Source organism: Notolabrus celidotus, chromosome 14 (assembly GCF_009762535.1).
Source record: "Notolabrus celidotus isolate fNotCel1 chromosome 14, fNotCel1.pri, whole genome shotgun sequence".
In the NCBI taxonomy this organism is placed as follows: domain Eukaryota; kingdom Metazoa; phylum Chordata; class Actinopteri; order Labriformes; family Labridae; genus Notolabrus; species Notolabrus celidotus.
The window spans coordinates 28,280,042-28,302,815 of record NC_048285.1 but is presented as its reverse complement, the minus strand read 5'-3'; the positions used below and the strand labels follow the sequence as shown (position 1 = coordinate 28,302,815).

General features: G+C 41.0%; 1 protein-coding gene across 2 annotated transcripts in view; it reads right to left on the bottom strand.

Annotated features, from left to right (window-relative positions):
* The window catches only part of tenm4 (teneurin transmembrane protein 4), a 164,342-nt gene that overhangs the window by 38,002 nt on the left and 103,566 nt on the right, over positions 1-22,774 (bottom strand). The window contains exons 16-23 of one of the 2 annotated variants that reach the window (XM_034701399.1): positions 18,065-18,211; positions 17,041-17,257; positions 12,116-12,235; positions 7,458-7,719; positions 5,760-6,027; positions 5,518-5,661; positions 2,800-3,049; positions 2,390-2,410 (exon numbers count right to left, since the gene is read on the bottom strand). In XM_034701399.1, coding sequence (XP_034557290.1) covers positions 2,390-2,410; positions 2,800-3,049; positions 5,518-5,661; positions 5,760-6,027; positions 7,458-7,719; positions 12,116-12,235; positions 17,041-17,257; positions 18,065-18,211 — 1,429 coding nt within the window. The remainder of the gene's footprint in view (positions 1-2,389; positions 2,411-2,799; positions 3,050-5,517; positions 5,662-5,759; positions 6,028-7,457; positions 7,720-12,115; positions 12,236-17,040; positions 17,258-18,064; positions 18,212-22,774) is intronic. The other variant, XM_034701400.1, reaches the window with a different exon arrangement.

Sequence of the window (22,774 nt, the reverse complement as noted above, 5' to 3'; positions counted from 1 at the left end):
GCTCCCACCACCACCAGGCCCCTTCCTATACCTCACTGACCTCCTCCAGCATCACACTCCTTCCCGTAACCTGCGTTCCTCGCATGCCAACCTCCTGTCTCCACCTTACAGAACCAAGCACCGAACCTGGGGGGGACAGAGCCTTCTCCATAGCCGCCCCATCTCTCTGGAACTCACTACCCTCCCATATCCAAAACTGCTCTGACCTTTCAGCATTCAAATCTCTTTTAAAATCTCACCTTTTTAAGTTAGCTTTTAATTTGTGATTGTACTGTTGTTTTGTTTGATCTGTGCTCCTTGTTTGTATTGATTTTAACAGTTGTACAGTGTCTTTGAGTTTCTGAGAAGCGCTATATAATAAAATGTATTATTATTATTTTTATTATGTTGCTCTCCTGGTTTTACTAAACTGAGGATGAATATTAAAGTAGCATCTTTGGGTCTTGATTGTTACTTTCACACTATCTACTAGTTAAGCAATGCAGTGGTTAGTGGCACCTTAAAGACTAGACTGATCAGAGCAGAATCCATCACAGTTCTGCCAGATCTGATAAGCATTACAGAGGAACCTGTCAACAGGGTGTCATTCAAAGTAGATTAAGACAGAATTTCAACGATAACCTTGAGGGTTCTGTGAGGGCTGATGGTCGGCATGACAGCGCCAAAGCTTATATTTTTAGAATCCAACGAGAAGAAAGACCAGTGGGTCGGCGGATTGTCAACTCTAATACATAATTTTAAATGACAATTGACCTTCAATGAATCAGTGATGACAGGACACTGCAGCAAACCTCAGGCGCACATGTCACAATCAGCCCACTGACCAAGTTGACTGATATGTTTGTCTACAGTATTTCAGGTACACGCGGCTGGCTTCTAAAAACAACTGCTACCTCGAGTAGGTCAGCAGCAAGTCTTCACAACTGGATCTTACTTTGCATTCTATCTGCCATGTGTAATCAGCTGATACCTTATCAGCTCACAGTTGCATGTTGAACAGTGTTGTTCCCCCTACAGAGTATGAAACTATGAGGCGTTATTCCCTGACCTTGAGCTATGGCCATATACTCCATCTATATTCACTGACAACATCTAGTTTGTAGAAGATAATTGGATTTTGCTGCATGCTGGCGCGGCAATGGAGGGAGCGTGGTTGGAGAGGATGGGGACATTCTTAGTAGGGGGTCAATGCACATTGTAGTGAGATCACCCACCTCCCAGTCCTATCGTTAGTTCCCACATGAAGAGGAGGCAGCCACCCGTTATATACAGACACATGCTGTTTTCCTTGATAAATCTCCTTTAAGTATGCTAATGTGTTTGGAGCTCGGGACAGAGCTGTGAAATTCTGTATTTTATGCCCTTTCATATACGAATGCGTGTACGAAATGTGTGTGTTTATGTATGTAAGCAGTCTACAAAAACAGAAGCAAGCTTTTAAATGTTTCATGAGGTGATTCTTAAAAATTTGACCAGCATAATCTGGCTTTTCATGCCTAGTTTGACCACATGTCATGCCACTGAGGTCACGACCATTTGAATGAAAATCAATCCATCAGTCTTGTCTGAGACATGCTTTTTAAAGACCGCACAGACATTTCCCTCACAGCCATCTGTTATTGAAAAGGAGGTCTGTCTGTCTTAAATTACTGATAAACATCTCTGTATCCTTCTTCGGTTTCACCTAGCCAGGAGTGTATGGAAGTTATTCAGTATTTTCACTGACACTACCAAAAAGGCTCTAAATTAAATTCTGTGATCATTTCTGAACTTGTAGTATGTGGTGCAGTTGATGGGTATATAATAGCATGGAATAATGTTAAGTAAATAATTCATGTGCACATCTATTTTCAATATAATTCAGCTCATAAGCACCGTTAACTCAAGTCTACCAACGACCAGAGAATTGTATTATCACTTCTCTGACATCATTATCCAAAATGTAAAATTATTCTTTTCATAACAGATTGGATTTCTTGCAGTGAGACTCTGTTGTATTGCAGTGATGTAGCAATGTGTATTTAATGACTCCTGGACAATGTTACTTGGATAATGTAATTTGACCTCCATTATCAACCGTGAGGAAAAAAATGCAGCCCCTACTGAGCTGAAAATCAGCTCCATCCTATTTTTGCCTTCACAAATACAGGTGCAAACACTCTGCACCGAAGCAGGCATTAAAAATGGGAGATTAAATCATCTCAGGAGACATATTTAAACCACTGAATCTACAGCTTTATGAGAAGAAGAACTACATAGGCAGTCAGTTTCTGAAGATATGATCTTATAGTTGCTCCAAAGCACACATCTGAAAATAGCTCGAAAGGTCACTTAGCGTTGAGAATTATAGCCTTTCCAAATTAATTCAAGCAAATACTGTGTTGCTTACCTATGCCTGAAGTCTTTATTTCTTTCAGAGTTTGCCAAAAGCAGCAGGAAGTGAAAGAGGAAGAGAAGGGAAATGTTAGTTGTTAGTAGATAGAATTAGATAAAAGCTGTTAGTTGACAGAAAGGAGACACATTATTTCTTATCGATCTGACCCTGTCTTCACTGAAATGAATAAAAATCTATCTTTTCCTGCATTGCTTTGGTTAGTGTTAGCCTCATTACATCCTCTTCACCCCGAATCACTGACAAACTCCAGCTGATAGAGGTGAAGGAGAGCAGAAGGATCATCAATCCTGGGCCTTTGGGGCATTTCTGTCTCTCTCAATCCCCCTCCATGGTTTATGACCTGTGTGCAAGCCCATCTGAGCTCAGGGTTCTGACTGAATGTTAGTCGGCTACTCCTCCGTTACCTGAGCTCCAGGACGCTGGTGACATTCCCTGTGGTGAAAATCCTCCTCACATAGTTGAAGTCGCCCACGTACAGACTTCCATCTGAGCCGCAGGCCAGAGCCACGGGGGCCAGCAGCTTGTTTCCGTCAGCAAGACCATTACAGCTGGGGCAGGAGATGCTGCGCCTGCGCCCATTCCCCATCACACTGCCAATTACGGGCGGCTGCTGGGAGATGAAGACGTTCTCCCCATTCCCCATATGGAGAATACCTGATGACGGCAAAGGACAGAAACAAGTAACACCTGCATCTTGTTTATGCTGAGCACAGTCATGACTGGGTTCTAGCATTACCATTTAAGATGCAAGAAACCAATGCAAGTGCAGAACTGGGACTGATTATTGTTGATCTTATAGATATTGGTGAGGAAGGCCAACTTGAACAATATGCAGTTAAATTAGATTTTGATCTTTGAATGCAGTGGACTGTTTTTGAGAGGACCAGTAAGTATTCAACCACTAAAATATGACATTTGCTACCACTGCTGGCTTTTGGCTATTTTTCATTGCATAGTTTTTGCCCACATATTCTTACAAAGGTATTTATACAACAAAACAATGTATTTAAATTGATTTATTCACATTACATCATCTAACAGATCACAACCACACCCGTTTAATCACTGGGACTCATAACTTTAATATACAGAGAGAACTCTGTTTAGACTTCTTGCTTATATAAAAACTGTTGCTGCATTTCTGAACGGAGTTGAAGACACGCAATGATGCTTCTCTACTAGACTTGCAGTAATTTGCATTTAAATTCTTGTATGTAAACAAGTATTCCAGTCTGGTTTAGAGAGATGCAGTGGGCTGTATAAATTTGCAATTTCCTTGCTGAAGATTTAATAAATTAGTTAAGATTACAGATGCTGCCTAATCTGTGCATTTCAAATTAAAGAGAGCCGTGTATAAGGGATGCTTAGTGTATGTTCATCATGTTGACAGAATGGATAACTGTTTGCTTGAATGTGACAATGGGAACTAGTTACGCTGAAACCAATACAGTGATGTAATGCTACAAGTCTGTGACTCCTAGTTGCCTGAGATAATTTAATAATTTAGCATTTATTGGAGATATAGATTTTGGCAGGGATTAAAAGTAAATATACATCTCAGAATCCAATGTACTTAATATGTAAATATGTCTGTGTATTCATTTCTATAAATTGATGTCATAAAATAGATTTGTATGCAGTCTGCCTATAAGAGGGGGTCTGAGCTGAAACACAGGCACAACTTTCTGCCAAAATGGGAATCAAAAAGTCCCTGGCACAAGTGGAATCTCTTGGAGCTAGAACATTATCACAGAGGCAAAATCACAAGAAATTGACATGCCATGATTACAAATGGCACTGTGTTTGTTACCAGCACAGGCTCTGCACATGAACAAAGATTGAGCTGTATGAGAACAGAGTACATGCAGACATGCAGACACACACACGCACACTGTCTATTCATTTTGCCCATGCTCTCCTGGAAAATTTCCAAATATGTAAATTTAAAGATGTTTCTGCTGCCCAATCAATTTAATCATATTTGAAATTCAGCATCTGCATGTCTGCTGTAGTTTTCCGGCTTCTGATGGCACTCAGTGATCTGAGTTCTCTGAGCAGCACAACATTTGGTCTATCAGAAAAGATCAGCCAAGCATCGCCTTCCTGGGACGTGATTTAATCTTAGGGGCTGCTGCTGCTGGGAGTAGCAGACTGACAGCAATTAAATTAGTGATGATTTAAAAAATGCTGGGCATGAACAGGATATGAAGGTGCCAAAGGAGGGGTAAGGGGGTAAGGGGTAGCAGGACTGGCAGGAGACATGGACGAAGGGGACGAGGAGCAACTCTCCCTCCTCCAGACTGCACAGTCGGACTCAGCAGGTTTTAGAGTGACACATCAAAGTGCCACCTTCCTAAACGCTTTTCATATAAGTGCGCCTCATCTCCTTTGATGAGCCCTTCCAGACAACATCAGACTGTGAATCCTAGCTAGTGACAGGTGCTGCCCAAAGTTTTTTATCTCTTCATTCCTATTACGGCCTTTCAGGAGTAATTTGCTGGCAATAAGAAAATTGCCCCCCGTTGCCAAAAAATGGACAGCAGTATTAAAAAAGTCAGATCTATTTGATGCTACATGAACCTGCTGAATGGAAAGAGCCTCAAAAAGCTCCAGGCAGGAATGACAGCTCAATGCACTGATGTACTGTATGACTTAAAGCATAATCTAAGGCCCTTGTGGTTCTTATCTGCTCTCTCTGGCACATTCAGGATGATACATATAAAATGCATTAAAAAGCGACAAATTTAAGACTTACACCACATCATGTTTCTTGTTTAAATATTATGAAGTCTATTTCTGAGTCCTGAGGAGATGTTATTTCATAAACAAGTTCAACACCTGCTTGTTTTTTATTCAGATTCAATCCAACCCTTGTCTTTATCATTGTTATTTCCTGATATTGTTGTTGTGATCCTTTAGATAATGTCAAAATTCCTACGTTCTTCCTAAAAAAATGTACAACTGCAGAGTGAAAAAGTGATTTACATCTCTGTGATCATTCTAAACTGAACAATTGTGCTTCATTTAGGGCGGCTTGCAGTTCGAAATGATCTTTTGAGTAGGTGTTAAAACGAACAAATAGCTGAGAAAATGAATTTAAAATGGATTATTGGTTGACTCACCACTCTGGATATTTAAAGCATGGTGCTTGTCTATAGTCCATCCTCCTAGTTTGGAGGCAGTGGTTTCGTAGCCTTGTAGAACGGCAGTCCTCTTCTCCCATAGAATCAGGTCTGGACATGACTCATACTCAAAACCCACAGACACTTGGAAGTAAAGCAAAGAACAGAAATACGTGAACTTCATGTGTTTTGGGGGAAAAGGACAAAAACATGCATTGTGGAATTAATAATGAATCACTTACCAAAAGCTTCAGACAAGCCATAAACCTTCTGGCTATACACGTCAGTCTTGTCCCACACAAAGTCATATGCCAGGTTTGGGGCTGCAGGAAACCACTTTCTAAACAGCCTGCCCTCCACAGCCACCATGAGGTGAACCTTCATCAGGTTGAAAGGGATTGTGGGGTGGGTGAGAGTCACCCTCAGTATTGACTTGTAACCTGTGGTCCTACTGCTTAAATAGCCAAGTTTCATTTCTGATCCTGGTATAGGCACTTCCTCCTGTAGAGACTGTAGACAAAAATAAACAAATATTGTCAATAAGGGAAAGTAAAAATAAATCCCTCAGATGGCTGTCAGGGATTGTAAATATTAAAGTGATAGAGACCTGTTTTCTTCAGTGTTTAAACTAGGGTACATAGCATGCCTCTGCAGGCCCTTTATTTCATGTAGCTTGTCAAGCTGTCACTTTTGGTCAGTGGCTGCTGCAACCTTTGTGTATCTCTTTTTATAGCCTTGCCTCCAGCCAAATATACAGACCCATGGGAAGATTAGGAACGCCAATTATGGGGCACTTATATGTGTGTACTACAACACATTCAATGAAAGATTTCTTCATTATGTACTCCAGTGAGTATTTTTCATAATTGATTTAATAATAGCAAGTCCTTCATAAGGACAATATCCCTCCCTGCAATCCATATGACAATGGCATATGGATTGCCATTGTCACAAGCAGTGCCCTTGGGCTAGGAGCTTGCACAGTCTGAAAATATATTGGATCATGAAAGTTAGTTTAGAAAAGGCCCCACACTGTGGCCTTAGGAAGTTTCCACCAAAGTTAGATCTTTAACTTCTTGATGATTAAAGAGGAAGTCAGCACTCAGAGGTTGGCAACTTTCGTGTTTAGGATCAAGGGTTGACATCACTGGTTTGGACAATCAACTTATCTTTGCTTTCACCGTGTCACTTCCAACAACCTATCTTAACCAAATGTGAAATAACAGAACAGCTCCATGAAGCGACATTGTTCAGAGGACGTTTTAGCTAAGTAATGATGTGTTTCTTTTTAACTATGCACACAGTGTAGCTGTGTCTGGTTAATTGATCTGGATTCCCTTTTATAAAGACAAGTGTGACTCGGGTGAAGTTCCTGTATGGTGCACTTTAAAAATAAAAAATGGCAAAGACAAGGCTCTATAAATAGACAGGGCTGTGTACTAAATTCACTAATATGCCATAAATCCTATGAAGCAGAGTGGGAGACAAGTAATTAGGGAAGGACACAGAGATGCCTGCTGTACACTCTGTAACCGCACATTCACCTGCAAGAACAAGTTAGTGTGTTGGCACCAGCATGACACATGCACACGTAGACAGATACTGAAATATGAAAACAAATCCTTTCCAGTGGCATGTTCAACCAAGGCAGTCACCACCTGGGGAGATTTAAAAAATACCCTTTCCTGTCTGCAAGGTAATAATCATCACTTCGTGAGGCTGTACCATGTATACTTTAAATCACCATGGTTCTGCAGACCAATTACAGAAGAGAGATAAAACCACAGATCAGTCATGAGACTGAGTCACTGTTAAATTTGCTCATGATGAATAGCCTCCAGAATTTCTCCCATATGTGAGGAATAAATCATTTGGAGAGGAGACCCATGCAGATCACAACCTGCAGCGTAGTGATGGAGGTGGGGGTGCGGAGTAGTCACCTGGATTTCGGGTACGACAGTCCGCCTTTCAGAGCAAGAGCCAGCGAATGCAGTGAGGGGAGCTGGGGACACCACGGGGCTGGGCCGGGTAAAGCTGCTGAGGTCACAGCTAGGGATGTCATTTTCCTCATGCCGCATGACGATGGTATCCATGACAAAGAAGCGTCCCCACGGCATCCAGAGAGTGTGCTCCTGGGTGATGAATGGAGCGCGCTCAAAGTGCAAGGCTACAGCTATGCCCCCATTGGTCACCAAGTCAAAACTGGAACACAGACATTCACAATGTCAGAGAGGAAGATTGATAATGTAGCAATGACATAGAGACTGACAAATATCCATAAGCAGTGCATGTAAACTATGCCACCACCTACACAATGAATAGAATTACTATATTCTAATTAAATGTAGTAATTATTATATATCTAACATAAATAAATGATTGTTTTTTAAAGAGAAAACAGTAAAATAAAGATGCCAGTTTTTGTTATTTAGCATTATCTTTCAGGCACACAGGCTACAAATACAACACAATGAATAATCCCATACATAAACACATCTCTTAAGAATTGTCTGAGTACAAAGATTTGTTTTGATGATTTAAAATAATCCATGCAAGCTCTAAGTCCAGGCTTGTCGGTTTAGACTCCAGTATGTGTGTGTAATGCAGTGCTTCTGTGTTCACCTCTCTATGTGTGAGAGAGATGTGTGCCGCAGGATGGAGATGGAGGTAGCAGCCACTTCTCTATCGATCCTTCAGATGAAGGCTGTCCACTCTAACATTAGTCTAAAAGCCCTACAATGCAATCCCATCTGCTGCTGCATTTTAGGGCCTCTGCCTCTGGTCTGACCTGAGTGTGTCTCAGTAAACAGGCTGTACTTTGTTAATTTTGTTATCTCAAAAGACCGAATGTGACAACAGCATGCCTGCACCTGCACTTGACTTGTGCAGCTCTGTCGCTTCACTTTAAGAGCCAATTAGCACCTGGTCACCTACAGGCTCTGGGGACAGGGCCTATTCCGCACACAGGAAGCAGCTTTTCCAAATTACAGGTATAAAAAAAAGTAGGTCTGCATAGCGTCCTCTAAACCAGGTAACCTCCCCTTTGGTTTTGAGCAACTATAAAAAGAATCTGCTTAGTCTAACTTCTCTTGAGGGTAAACATCTGATTGGCTTTGGTGATAAACAAAGGTTTGTTCCGCTCTTGGTGTTCTGCCCTTGGCTGGGCGCGAGTGGAGCGAGTTTTTCCGGCTGTAGAGAGGCTGCAGAGCTGATTGGAGCTGTGATAGTGGTGGTACCCTTGCACCGCCATGATTCATAAGAAGCAATATAGCTGCAGCAGGTCAGTCTGTATGACACCTAGCACGATAAGGCTACGCATGCTCAAAACACTTCTGGACAGGTACTCATGGCCAGCGTGGCAAATCAATGAAGGGGATTCGGGAGCTGTTATCAATCACGACAACAGCCCTAAGCCATGTGACAAAACTTATTAAGCTACCTGCAACAGCCTTGCTTGCTTATGCCCTCAAGGAATGCATCAAGCTCAAAGAGTTAACCCTGCCAATGAACTCGGTGCGCCACATACAAATTATACGCAATCATTTCTCCCTCAATGTATTCTTGTAATGAAGTGGATGATATCACGCTGAGGTTAAAGTGTGTGAAGGACACAGTGAAAAGTGAGTAGGTATGATTAAGGCCTGTATGGATGCTAAGGTAAAAGGCGCAGCGACCACTTTATGTTTATTGTGGTGGGTGAAATTACCTTTATTATAATTCCTCACCGGATTGACCTTGGTGTTTACTAATATGGCTTTAACCACAGCAGGATCTTGAAATCAAAAACATTCACAAGAAACTAGCAAAGAAATGAAACTAACTGGGATTACAATAAATAATATCAAATATGAGTTCCAGTGAGATATGTCCATTACAGAATTAGGGTTTCAAAATTCTGGGAATCCATGGGAATTAACGGGAATTTATGGGAATAAACAGGAATAATAACAATAATAATAATATAATAAAGTTTATTTATAAAGAACTTCTCAAAACAGGCGTTACAAATTGCTTTACATCATAAAAACCCACAATAAAGAGAACAAAGCATGGGGGGGGTATATGGGCTTAACCAGGAGTTTACTAAATTGAAGGTTGGCTCTTAATAGGGAACTTAAATATAGTTGGGGAAAATATATTCTAGCATAATCCTGACTAAAACAACCAGATTTCATGCAAGTACAAGTTGAATATCTATGCTATTCCTCAGCCACATGCACATAGCACACTGCTTACTGCAGGGCTATTGAGACCACACCCCCTACATGCACTGTGCATTCCTCCATCACATGCACAGATGATTTCTAGAATCCTGCAGAGGCTAGGCTTGAGAAGCTTGAGGGAAGATTCTTTTTTATTTGCATGTTGAATGGGACTTTGTTGGAGGGAGAGGGACTCTTTTCATTTAACATTTTGAATGTGACTTTGTTGGGATTGCATTTTTGTGGATTTTTGAATGGGTTGGGTCGGGGGGATGAGGAATATTTAACTCAACATTCATGTTTTTGTTCTTCAATGAAAGAATTGATTGTTCAATAAAATATTTGACACTTGATAAAGTTCTACTTACAAATAAATCTGTTTTAATTGTGTTATTTTGGATGGATTTCTGCTTAAAACAAAACAAATATCTATGCTTGGATATGATACCTTTCCATTAAATTACCCTAAATTCCCATGGAAAGTTTCCAATTTGGAATATTTCAAAAATTCCCCAGCTTAACTTCCCATGGAAATTTACTGGAAAATTTCCACCCCTTTGCAACCCTATACATAATGGCATCTTTGAATGATAGGATGGAATTTTCTCATTTAGCATCTTGCAGTGTTGTCAAGTGTGCCCTGGATTCCCCATTCTATAGAGATCCCCGCAAGAACCTAATAATGTAATAAGCTGGCACTCACATCAGCATTTTACACATGATTGGGGGAAAACATAAAAGGGAACAGGTGTGACTCAGTGCTTAGCCAGTCAGAAAATGAATACACAGCTGTAAGAAACTAAATGAACCTCTTTTGTTTAGGTCAGAAAACTTTTCAAGATAGTGAAAAGGTAATTTAAAAAACCAAGCCCTCCGACAATAAAGAACACATCATAAAAATGAGTTGAGACAGCTTTCCCATTTCTAAGTGGCTGAACAGGTGCATTTCTGATTTCACGCTGCACTGAGCCAGTTTACAGTGATTGCAGGGGAGTTGCAGGAGACTGGGCATGTTTACAGGGGAACCTGGGAGATGGAGTAGTGTTTACACATATGCTAGAAGGAAGAAAAGAGTATAGAGTTTTGAGGACAAGAACGAAGTGATGCCTAAGAAAAATGGGACACGCATAAGTGGGAAAAAGGATAGAGATGAGGGAAGCCAGTGCAGTGGAAAGGACATGAGACCTGAGCATAAGGAAAGAACAGGAAATAAGTGAAAGAGTAATGCCCGGAAAGAAAAGGCTTAAGGGCAGTGGGAGATTGGAGGAGGAGGAGCATGAAGAGATAGAGAGCCGATGAAATAACTGAAGAAGGGAAAGATTTTTGTTAAACTAGGAAGAAAAAGGATGCTGACAAGAAGATGGAAGGAATGAGGGAAAGGAGGAATGATCGAGATAAAACTTGCAGCGCAGATGTGGGCCTTTAGCGTGTCAGTAACTGATAAAAAAGTGTCAGGAGGAAGTGGGGCTTGGAGAGCAAACAGCACTTCATGCTATGCTGTGATAAGTGAGATTGGTTTGCTACAATCCTTTAAAATGTTAACTACTTTTATAGAAACAGGGCATTGGAAGTTTTAAGTGTGTGCTGTATGTGTTTACAATCTTATCAGAGCAGAAATCAGAGAAAGCGGTGGCTGAAGTTTTCACGGCTACAACATTCTGAGGATTCTGTCTGGACTTCCTGGAGAAAATGTCTGGATGCCACAGAAACTAGCTTAGGGTCATTCAAAGAAAGCAAAGAAAGCTAACATCTATTGTCTCTGCTTCACCAATTTATTGACTTCTTTCCCTGTATTTGCAGAAGACGGTATGTAGAATCTGTGTAGTATTCTTCTAAGGTTTAAAACAACCTTAAATTAGAGTAAAGATAATTTTTCACTAAAGAAATCATTGGGGAAGATAATATTTTTGCAGAAACAAGAGGAGACACAAAGGAAAAGAAAATTAATTGCCGATCTGTGCCCTTAACTTAAATGTTTCACTTAAGTCTCTATCTCCTTTTGTCAAATAAATAATGTCCATCTGTACTATGTTTCATTGCCCCAGTGAGCTGCTTTGAATTGGCATATTTTATTCTTTCCCCTCCCTGCTGCTACTGAAGCATAACTTATGAGAGTACCAGAAGGGCTTTGTTTGATTTCTCTGGGAATTGAGCCGAGAACTCCAAAATTGGACCAAATGAAAGCACGAAGCAGATCAATGGCAGCACAGTTTGCAGTGGCAACAGTGTTTTTTTTTCTTCAATCATTAGAATTCAGCACAGCTAAACAACATGATTTAACAAAAATATAAATATCTCTGTCTGCATGTCTGAACACAATTCTAGGTTGCGGTGAGTGGTATTTGAACTGCATCGTTTGACTCTGTGTGGGCCAACATGAAGGTGAGGGCTCTTACCTTCCATCTTGCCGAGTAATTGTGTAACCATAGGAGGGGTTGTTGATGAAACTGATGTTGACTCCCACCAGAGGTGTTCCATCCGAGGTCACTACTTGTCCACGAATTACACAAGCATGGCTGCATGGGAGGGAGAAAGACCAACGCAGTTACATAACAATACTTATCAACCAACTTTCTATGTGCAGGTACACTAGTGCAAATACAACCAAAAACAGTAGACCTGCAGTGAATCCTTTCAATCACTGCTGTTATTGCATTGCTTCATACATTTTTGTTTTAAATATAATCTTTCCAGCTCATATATGTGAACGGGAGTCTCATAAACATCCAGATGTATAGACATCTCTTTGACTTAATGTGAAAAAACAATTTAACAAGGTGGGATTTCACACAAAACTGCTTATTGGACAGATCTGGCTGTACAAGCACAGTCGCTGATAACCCAGTGTACACAATACTGACATAAATAAAGGTCATAACATTTTCCTACAGGCAGAAATATACCATGAACAGTGAAGTGGAAGAATATACAGTATGTGTGGTTATCAAAACAAAAATACTGTACACAAGAAAAGCTGCAAAAACTAAAACAGAACCTAACACCTCCAAGGAAGTCTCATAGGGGTTTTCAACCCAGAATGGAGGGATAATGAGATAAGGAAGGTTTACTTTGCTTTTTGCCCTAATTAAAAAAGGAGGATTTATCTTTCCATTATTGAATACAGGAGAGGGAAATAACAGGGCTGCAGATTGCAAGACTTGCTTGGCTGGTTATCAAGTCCTTGACAGATTTCTAGACTGACATCAGGTCTCCAGAAGCTGCATAAATTACATCTGATTATCAGTTCCCACTAATCAATAGTGGGAAGTCATCCAAATTCACCTCCTAATCTGACTAAACTGATGAGTTTGGACCTTGCTGTATCATGTCTTCTTTGTCAAATACTGCCCTGGTCATTAGCGAGGCCCAACTCACAGTCAGCCATTGTTTCAGTAGTAGTTTTGCAAAAAAAAAAAAAACGCCCTAACAAATGCTTTACTGCCACTTCTTCATTAGACCATGGCTATTTTTAATACATTTGGGTCTTAAACACTGCCACGGACTGGAAACAATTAACATTAGTATGTTAGCAGCTGCCCTCAACATGTCCTTACCAGAGGCAAGATCATTCACCCCTCACTATCCTGGTCCCCAGGAACCCAGTTTTATGTTAATTAGGCCAGGTCCCCTTCAGAAGACCTTGGCTGTCCACCACTGCACAGTAAACAAGCAAGGAGATACTGCTCTGAATCCTGGGGCTCATAACCAAAGATCTATCTGGATGCATTAACACAGAAATACTACTTAAGTTAACCCAGAGCTGGCCCGGCTGTCAACCATTAATCATTCATGTCGACAGTTTATTTTACGGTCTTGTTTGAAGAGGCAATCATCCACATTTTCTTCAGATGGAGCTGCAAAAGTGGAACTATCTCCTTCCTGCTTCTGTGAACCACATGGGGGGATGATTCTTTGCCGCCAAGACAAATGATTTAAATATTGACATCAAATACAACAAAAAGAGGAGCAGCTAAGAAAGTGTGAGACGTTCTCTGCTGAAATTTCCCCCTTATGAGATTTCACCAGCCTTAGAGGATTAGCAAAGTCGAATGAGGACTTCACAGTATCTTCAACCTTACTGAGAGGGTAAAATGAGGACGTGAAAAATTAAAAGCCCCCTGGTCTTAGGGTTGATTAGCTGGTGTCAAAGAGGTTAAGTAAATTCATACTTTCACATTTTGACAAAGTACCCCTTGCACCATTTAACAAGCCAATCTGAGCTGATGCCATGATGTCATGTTCCAAATTAGATTTTTCTCAAAGATGATTTAAATCAGATTTGCTGTTATATTTGTTACTGAAACATGAGCAGGGTAGTGGTACCAGTTTTTAATGAACTACTGTTGAACAATAATGCTATATTGATTTACAGCGAACACTGCAGTAGCTCCAGAAAACAAATGACTTTAACCCTCCTGTTATGTTCATTTCTTAGGGACAACAATAATGTTCCTGGGTCAACTTGACCCGGGGCATATTTAATGATTCAAAAGTGCCAGAACCCAAAAAAATCACAATAAACATGTTTTAAATCTCATTACTAACTCCATTACTAACCATTTAAATCAATGTTTAGTGCATTGGTGTTCTTTAATTCTCACAGATCATAGTTCAATGAGGATAATTAACTTGTTTTTTTAAGAAAATTCATGTTAAAACTTTTTAAAATGTACATTGGAAAGTGATTGGGGTGAAATATGGCACACAATTGCAAAGAATTCTGACCCCTTTTAGACTCCACTTTGACTGCAGGGTCAAATTGACCCAAGAACAGTATCTATGTAATATGAACATGCAGGGGGGGCTGCAAATGTGTGAAATTAACCATTTTCATTTTCTATGTTGTTCTAATTAAGCCAAGCAGAAGAAGTTTCATAACGAAAAAATACTGTTATCATCTCCTATTTTAGATTTTGGAACTTTAAAATGGGTCAATTTGACCCGCAACATAACAGGAGGGTTAAATGAACCTCAATTACCTTTCATGAATACAGACAAACAGCATGACACAATATAGTTTTGTGATACACTTGAAAAACACCACTCTCAACTTGTGTGTTATTGTAAATGTTGTACAAACAGGAGCCAGGAGTATGCTAGAATGAAGTAATGAGAGCTTTCAGTGAGTGAGGCTAATAAATGCAAGCATCACCATAGCAGCAAGAAAATCACCATTGCATATGGAAATGTCTTGATTATAGGGTAACCCTGATGCAAATCCTCATTTTCTCTGCATGCATGTTATCCAGCAAAGTAAGGCTGCACAGTTAGAAGACATCAATATGCATTTTTAGCTCTACAAATATATAATGCTGCTAAAAGGTATAAAGCACACTGAGAGCAAAATAAACAAGAGATTGTCTGACACTAATGGCCTCTGTTTGTAAAGGAGTTCTAAATAAAATGAGAGAAGTGCAGGCCTGTAAATGAAGTGAATGGCTTCTGCCTTGCTATTATAAGTCAGCTATCAATCTTTACCCAAATTGCTCCTTGCACAAAGTCCCTGTTTACTATTCTAGTCAGCTTCCACTGCTGGTCCTCAGCAGTCCCTTGTATTATGTGTCATGGTGGAGAGTTGAGATGTTTTATGCAGTGGCAGATGCTTTATTCAGTGGCACCTTTGCAGCTTTTTGTGGTGGGAAACATCAGAAATAGCAGTCCAACATGTCTGCTAGCATGAGGAAGTGGTTAATGGATCAATAAAGAGATGATCAGGTGACCGGACTCATCATTTCAGGAGGATGCTGAGACTGTGCCTGCAAGGCTAATCTAAAGCCCCGAGCCCCTGTCCTAACCGCTCATATCTGTCAGTGGGTGGGGAATGAATACCAAGCATGAATAATAGATTATCACTGATATTTTTAGGTGAGCCAAGCCTCCAATCTTGCAGCTCAACTCTGGATTCTTTATTTTACTTATTTATGGCTGCATCTCCTTGTGTGCGAGACAAGAGTATTACTCAACCCCGGTACGCTCTTTCCTCTGTCCAGTTAAGAACTGCAAAATGTTGAGTGGTTCTTGAAAGCCAGAAAAATGTCAATGAGGCAAAATGTCACAAAGTGTGTTAGCAGGGCTTTTCTCAAGTATCGGCTGACACGACCACTAAAGTTCAAAAGCGGGCGGAGCTTGAGTTCGCTGACAGCTGATGGACTTCATATGCGTGGATTCCTTTTTCAAAGTGACTACCAGTGTGTGTTAATATTCACATGATAAACTGAGGAATAAACATGGGTATAAAAATAAAAGCTTGTTTAACTGCAAACAACAAGGAAAGGCAGACAGCATTAGGTCTGAAAGAAGCACAATATTTGTAATTTCAAGCATCCAATATGTTGTGCTGCAAATTATACAGAAGGGAATGATCCTGTTTGAGTGTCACTCAACGCTATTGAATTAGACTGTTCCATCAAGAAGAAAGAAATAGCCATGCCGGAGTAAAAATAGGGATGTCTGAAACCTTCTGCCTTTTATTTTGAAATATAAAATGGAAAATAATCCTTCCATGCTGGGAAGTTTGTTGAATTTGTCTGCTGTTTTTTGATTCCATTATTTCATTATTTTTTTATTCACCAGAGGCAACAAAATTTGAAATATTCTCAACTTATTTTCTTCTGTTTATTTTGTTTTGACTGTTTGCTTCACAGGAGTATAATAAGTCAAGATGAGAGGGATCCACATGCAAGTAGGATGCAAATACGGTGACACAGCCTCACAAGCATTTAAAGATGAAAAGAGAAGGAGACAAAGGGAAAAGGAGGCAGGGAATCTTATGGGACTTTGACAGTCATCCTGCCTGATATGAAAGCATCTCAGATTCCAGGGATGGGGTGTCGTGAGCTCTGCCTCTGGGAGTGGGTCGCATATGGATCACAGTAAAAGTAATCAAAATACATGAATATAAGATGCCTTTCATGCCAGGGAATGCTTCTTGCTTTTTTTTTTGCTACATTCTATGTTTGTCCATCATCATCTGTCCATCATCCTTCAAGCTACGCATACCGCCAGTCTGCCTATGGCTGTTTCCTCTGCCTCACACAGATATTCTGGTCTTCATTTAAAGGAGCAAATGATTTACATTCTCTAAGACTTGTTCAATAACCATGGCAATGCTAACACGCCAGCCTACATAAATTATGTAAAAAAAAAAGACAAGAGTAGCTGAATTAAAATGTGAAATAAATGAATTCAGAAATGACTTATTCAAAAGACAACAATGAACTGTGAGTATAATATCACAAGAAATATTGCATGAGAAAAATGATGGTGCAGAAATAGTGAAGCATTGGGTGGTCTCTAGTGAGGGGATGTGCTAGTTACTCACTTTCCATCGAAGGGGTTTGCTCCTGGGATGATGTGGGTGCTGTCTCTGCCCACCAGGAAGTGAACACGGTCATAGAAAGTCTGCAGGTTGCTCTGTGTAGAGGACATCTGTGTCTCCTGGATGATGTCCAGGGGGTCCGAAGAGCCCACACATGGAGAGGTGGTGTGACAGGTTGCCTGCAGACAGCAGTCTGGATCCATGCAGTCCACCAGGCCATCTGACAAGGTCAAACAACACACACTGTCTCTTTTAACAACAACAGCCTGGACACACACCTGGCAAAAGACACTAAGAATATATGAGTCACCGGGGCATTATTTCTGAATCTGAATGCTGTTTAAATACACGACTGGAGTCATGTTAGTGTTCATTTTAGATAAAATATACCGGACAGATATGAGCGGATGTGTCATGCTCTTTACTTTACTGAAGTGGGTCAATGAACATGCTACCCTTTGCTTTCAGGGGCCTATATGGCCAGATGGGTGATAAAAATAAACCCTGCTGTCAGGAGTCAGTCAAATCCCCAGCAGAACCAGTTTTTTTTTCGCCAGTGAGAGCCCTGGTGTCCCTGTACAGTGATGGAGGGACAAACAACTCCCACATAAATGAGAGATGCTATGTGCAAAGCTCAGGCCCAGAATGAGGTCTGGAAGAAAGGAAGTCACGTCTTCTATTTGGCCCCAAGAGTGGTACAGCCCCCTGGCTGGCTTTGTGTGTGTGCCTGGCTCTGCTCGGGGCTAGTTAGAGGGCATACAAGGGACTTCCTCCTGAGGCCAGTGCACGCTCAGACCTCAGGCCAGCTATGATTTTTAATAAAAACCTGTTGTCCAGGTGAGTGACTGAAAGCCAGTCCTCATACCCATCTGCAGAGTACCACTAAGCTTGTTAAAGCACATAACAGATACAGTATATTCTGAAGAACACAGGTTGTATTTTTAAAGTCAAATCATGTCTAGTTAAGAGTTCCTGTTCAGGCTTTGCCAGAAAAAAAGGCTTTGCTGTGTGCTGTTTGTGATTTTACCTCCATCGTTGTCCTTGACATCACTGCAGGCAGTCTCCATAGAGGTGTCACAGCCAGTGCCCCTCCAGCCCAGCTGGCACACACAGTACCAGCCATTGTTACCCAGAGTGCACCTACCATTTCCATTACACAAACCAGGACAGCCCTCTGTATGACAAAAAAGCACAGACACTGAGATGAGCACAGAATATCAAATAAGGCAGGTTGAAGGTATCAGATCAAAACAGTACATTTTTTGAACAAACACCAAAAAATTCAGACAATGTGGGCTCAGTGATGACTGTTTGTTGCCAACGTTTCTGCGGTTGCAATCAACAAATAGAACTGAGCTAGAGGTGGCTTTAATGGCCCTCAGATGAAGTTGATAAATTAGATACACCATATGTTAAGCTTCCAATATCCCTGCACGGTAAAATCAGATAAGGAGGATCTTATAATCAATAGTTACTCATTACTACAGCAGATTGGCCTCCAGTATCTTTGCCACTACTACGATAATGAGAGCAGTGGTGTAAATGCTTCATTCATGCAAATAATTGGATCTGTTTTGATGTAATATTCCAATATGAACTTCACTGTGATCAAAGCAATACCACCGCTGTCGTCTGCAACAAAACTGATATTGATAAAAGCTCTGTATCTTTATTTGCTCTCTTTTTATGATAGATTGTCTCCAGACTCCTTCTGGCGATCAATAAGATGATCCCTTCAGAGAGAGTGTGTGTCCTGTCATTAATAGAAAGAGAATGCAAAATAAAACAGTAGCAAGTGAATAAGGCTGAGCTCAACAGCATTTTATGAAAGAGAGGACGTTGCTTGCACTAACTGTTCCTGGACATGTAACCCCAGGAGAGCCGAAAGCCGGCTGGAACCAAACTACAGGTGAAATATCCTCCGTCTCTCCCTGGAAAAGTCCTCACAAGGGCATAGATCAGAGGATTGTCTCACCTTATTTTTTGAGGGCTGTTTGACAGTTATCTGGTACCTTATGATTCTTATCCCCTCGCCGAGGCAGAAGGTTACATCTGAGGATATCAAACCCACAAGACTGTCACAGTTTGTGTTGTAAGCAAACTGCCTTGATAGCGAGAATGTTAAGCTGACCTATTTTATCAACTAAAAAAGACTGGGGCAGCTGCCTCCATGCTCTTACATCACACTAGCAGACTTAGAGTGAGAGAAGAAGAGAGCGAAAAAGAGAGACAGGTGCGGAGAATGGAAGATGAGTGTAAGAGAGTACGATCAGAAAAAAGAAAGGAAGAGTGATGAGTAAAAACAGGTGAAGGTTTTTAAGAAAGACAGAGGTAGATGGAACTCCAGGAATAGAAGTATGCGGTCCATTACATGGTCAGCAGTGTGATGCATCAGGTGCATTTTCATTGTTGCACAACACAGAAAGGAAACAGTATTGAGACATGAGTCATGGTGGAAATTTAGATCAAGGGTAAAAAAAAAAACCTGTAATATATTTATATTATTATTATATCTCTTTTTATAAAGTGATTTGAATGGTAGGCCCAAAAGCTGATTCTAACAACTCAGATAAAAAATCTAAACTAATGATATCTCCAGCCTTTTTTCTGATTCATGTGTGATCTACTGTTGGCCTCATACAGTAAAGCATTAAAAGGTATTGCAAGTTTCAAATTAAAGCTGGGGTTGGTAGTCAGATTTAGATACACTTTTTGTTATACTGGTTAAAATTATCTTTATGTTCCGATGGCAATCAATACATAATGTGTTCTTAAAATAGAGTGAAAAAAAGCTGCTATCTACAACTGGAGTAAACCTGGGAAAACACCAACTAATCACCGTTTTTGGAAGCCAAAATTTTAAACCAATCAAATCCTGTCCTGCCGTCCTGCCCGCCTCCTGCACGTACATTTCCCCGGCGTGCACTCCCCATCCCCTGCCTCTATTGACTGCCCCTCTCACTCGACCTCGGGCCTGTCCCCTCTGACCCGATGAGGTACTTTGGTGCTCAGGATTGTAGACCTGATCAGAGTCAAAAAACCTCTCACCACGGGGGCTCTGACAAGCAAAAGAATAAATGACATTTAGTAAGTCCTACAGAAAATATAGATGTATTGTAGCGTCAGTCCGGACGCTGTAAGGATGACGAGCTGATTCGTGAACACGTTGAGCTTTAATAACCGGTCACTGTCGGCCGTGATCACGCCAACAAACAAAGCAACAATCAATGTTTGAATGAATGAAGAACTTCTCCTCTTGTCTCTCCTCTCTCCACCTCACACTCTCTACACCTCTCCTGATGCCTTCACTAACTGTCAACACTGTAGGAATTAAGAGCATCTACACTGAACATGTTTAACAAACAGTAGAGCTGTTACAGTATTATATGTGTTATAACTTTTATCCTGATATCGTGTCACCAGTACAACTGGATAATGCTAGCATGACAGTAGTGAGTGCTAACAGCAGCCATGTTTGTTTGTGTTTTTAACTTTCACTATGATAATGTTTTGCTGAGGACCGGTTTTGAATCAGTCACAATCATATGGTTGTGATTCAGCGGCGTTCGTGCATGTGAGCGGGGGGGCGTCGTTTTGGAGGAGCTCCGAGGGGAAAGGGAGGAGGGGTTAGACGGAGACTACCAACCCTAGCTTTAAACATATGACTATGTCGCCATCTTAACCATGTTAAAATCAATCCTGAAATATGACAAGCATTACCCTCAACTGCAGACAATCATTTATACTTTGTATCGACAAAGTACAGAGCATAGATATTGATTTGGAGTAGAAACATAGGTTTTGGTTTCAACTGTCCCAGAAGAATCTTTTTATGGAGAACTGTGAATAAATAAAAGACCAACCAGTGAGTAGACTCTTTAATAGTGGGATACATTGAGGAGCATTCATAATTGTAATGAATAATGAAAAATGAATAATCCCATCCTCATTTTCTTCTCGTTTCCCTGAAGAAAGGGAGTCACTGTTGAAGTCTAATGCCATAAACAAGTGTCTTGCCTCCTAGACACATTTGGGCATTACCCATCCTTTTATTGAGCAAATGGACAAAACAACTCTAGTTACACCAGTGGAGACGAATGATTAGTGAGCTCCGAATGTTTATTAAAAGGATAAATAAAGATCCGCTCTCTGTTGGCACTAGCTCATCTTAATTGGCAGCCCATTCAGACCGGAGCCCCTGCTGAGCCCTGCCCAAGCCTGCCTGAAACAGCTCCAAACGTGAGGCCGCGAGTGTTCGACGGACTCCTCTGGCAGCCGCTCTCGTGCCAGGTGGTCCATTACCAAGGACACAGTGAGGGGGAGAGAGGGTGCTGGAGGCAGAGAGGCAGGGTTGCTGCAGAGCCTCCACCCCCTGCTTGCCCTGCACCAACCAGACCATGAACTCTTTTAATTAGAGAGGATGCGGCCTCAGCACCTATCAGGCTCTACTCACAGCTGCACACTCATCCATAATGCATGGCACAAGTTATGAAGCCCCTTTCCCCAACACCCCTCAATTGAAAAACCAAGGCCGCACACAGACCAAATATTCAAGACATCAAGAAAGCTGCACAACTTGACCCACCAGGTGCGAAAGTGCTAAGTGGAGATTACTGTGTGACAATATGGCAAAAAGTTGATGGGAGGTGGGGATCTTTAGAATGACTTGTTCAGGGGCAGCAAGAAGTGCAGAGTGTTTGCATATGTCAATGTAGGGGGAGAGCATGGTGTGTGTGTATGATTTGTTAATGCTGGTTTGGGTTACAATGGGAGGAGGGCAAAATAGAAGGAAGGAGGAATGCCATACCTTTCACTACCTTATCCAGATAGTGAGCTTGGGAGATAAAAGACAGGACATATAAGGGAGGTTTGAACAGTGCCACTTCCATGACAAGACAGCAAGGCAAGGTGTTAGTTTACATTACAAAAGGTAAACAAACAAACAAAAAAAAAGGAAAGAAAAGTGCAGTCATGAAGCAAAATCATGCATTACAAGCAACACGACAAACACAATTCAACACAGAGGGAAAGGGATGGAGACGGGAAAAAGAGAGGGGAGATTGTGCAACACAGAGAAAGAGAATGAGAGAGAGAGACAGAAATCAAGAAAGTGTTAGAGAGAGGGAAGAAAAAGTGATGTGTTCAGAAAGAACATTTCAATCTGTCCCCATTTATCAACTGCTGGGATCGGCAGTATATCTCACGGGAGTATTTCAAAAGCAGCGTGATTGATGCACATATTACCACCCTTAAATCTCTCAAGCAATATCCTACAGGAGGTCAGGATGTTCAACAAAAAGCACTTTTAATCTTGAAACACCTCTATAGACGATGAGGTCACCAGAGGCTTTGGCAATGGTGATGCCAAATTGGAACTCCTGTGCTCCACAGCGTGGGGTTTGAGGCCAACGCAGAGCCCTCAATAATGAAAATTGATTTAAATTGAGATCTTTGGCTTCTTAATGGATGACACTGAGGAATATTCTTGTCGAGGGAGTGGGGATCTCAATATGGCACTTATAAAAGGCCCATCAATAATGTAAGGCCAGCATATAAAACATTCACAGACTCAGTCGAGCCCTGTACTCAGGCAGCTCCGCTCTGAGATACGCATGAAAATACCGGGAGAAAAATTATCTTCATCTACTCGAGTGTGGAATAAATGTTCACCTTGGTGAATATAATTCTCTACTTTTTGTCCCGTCTCCATATTGAGTCAAATTAGAGGAATTTGCAC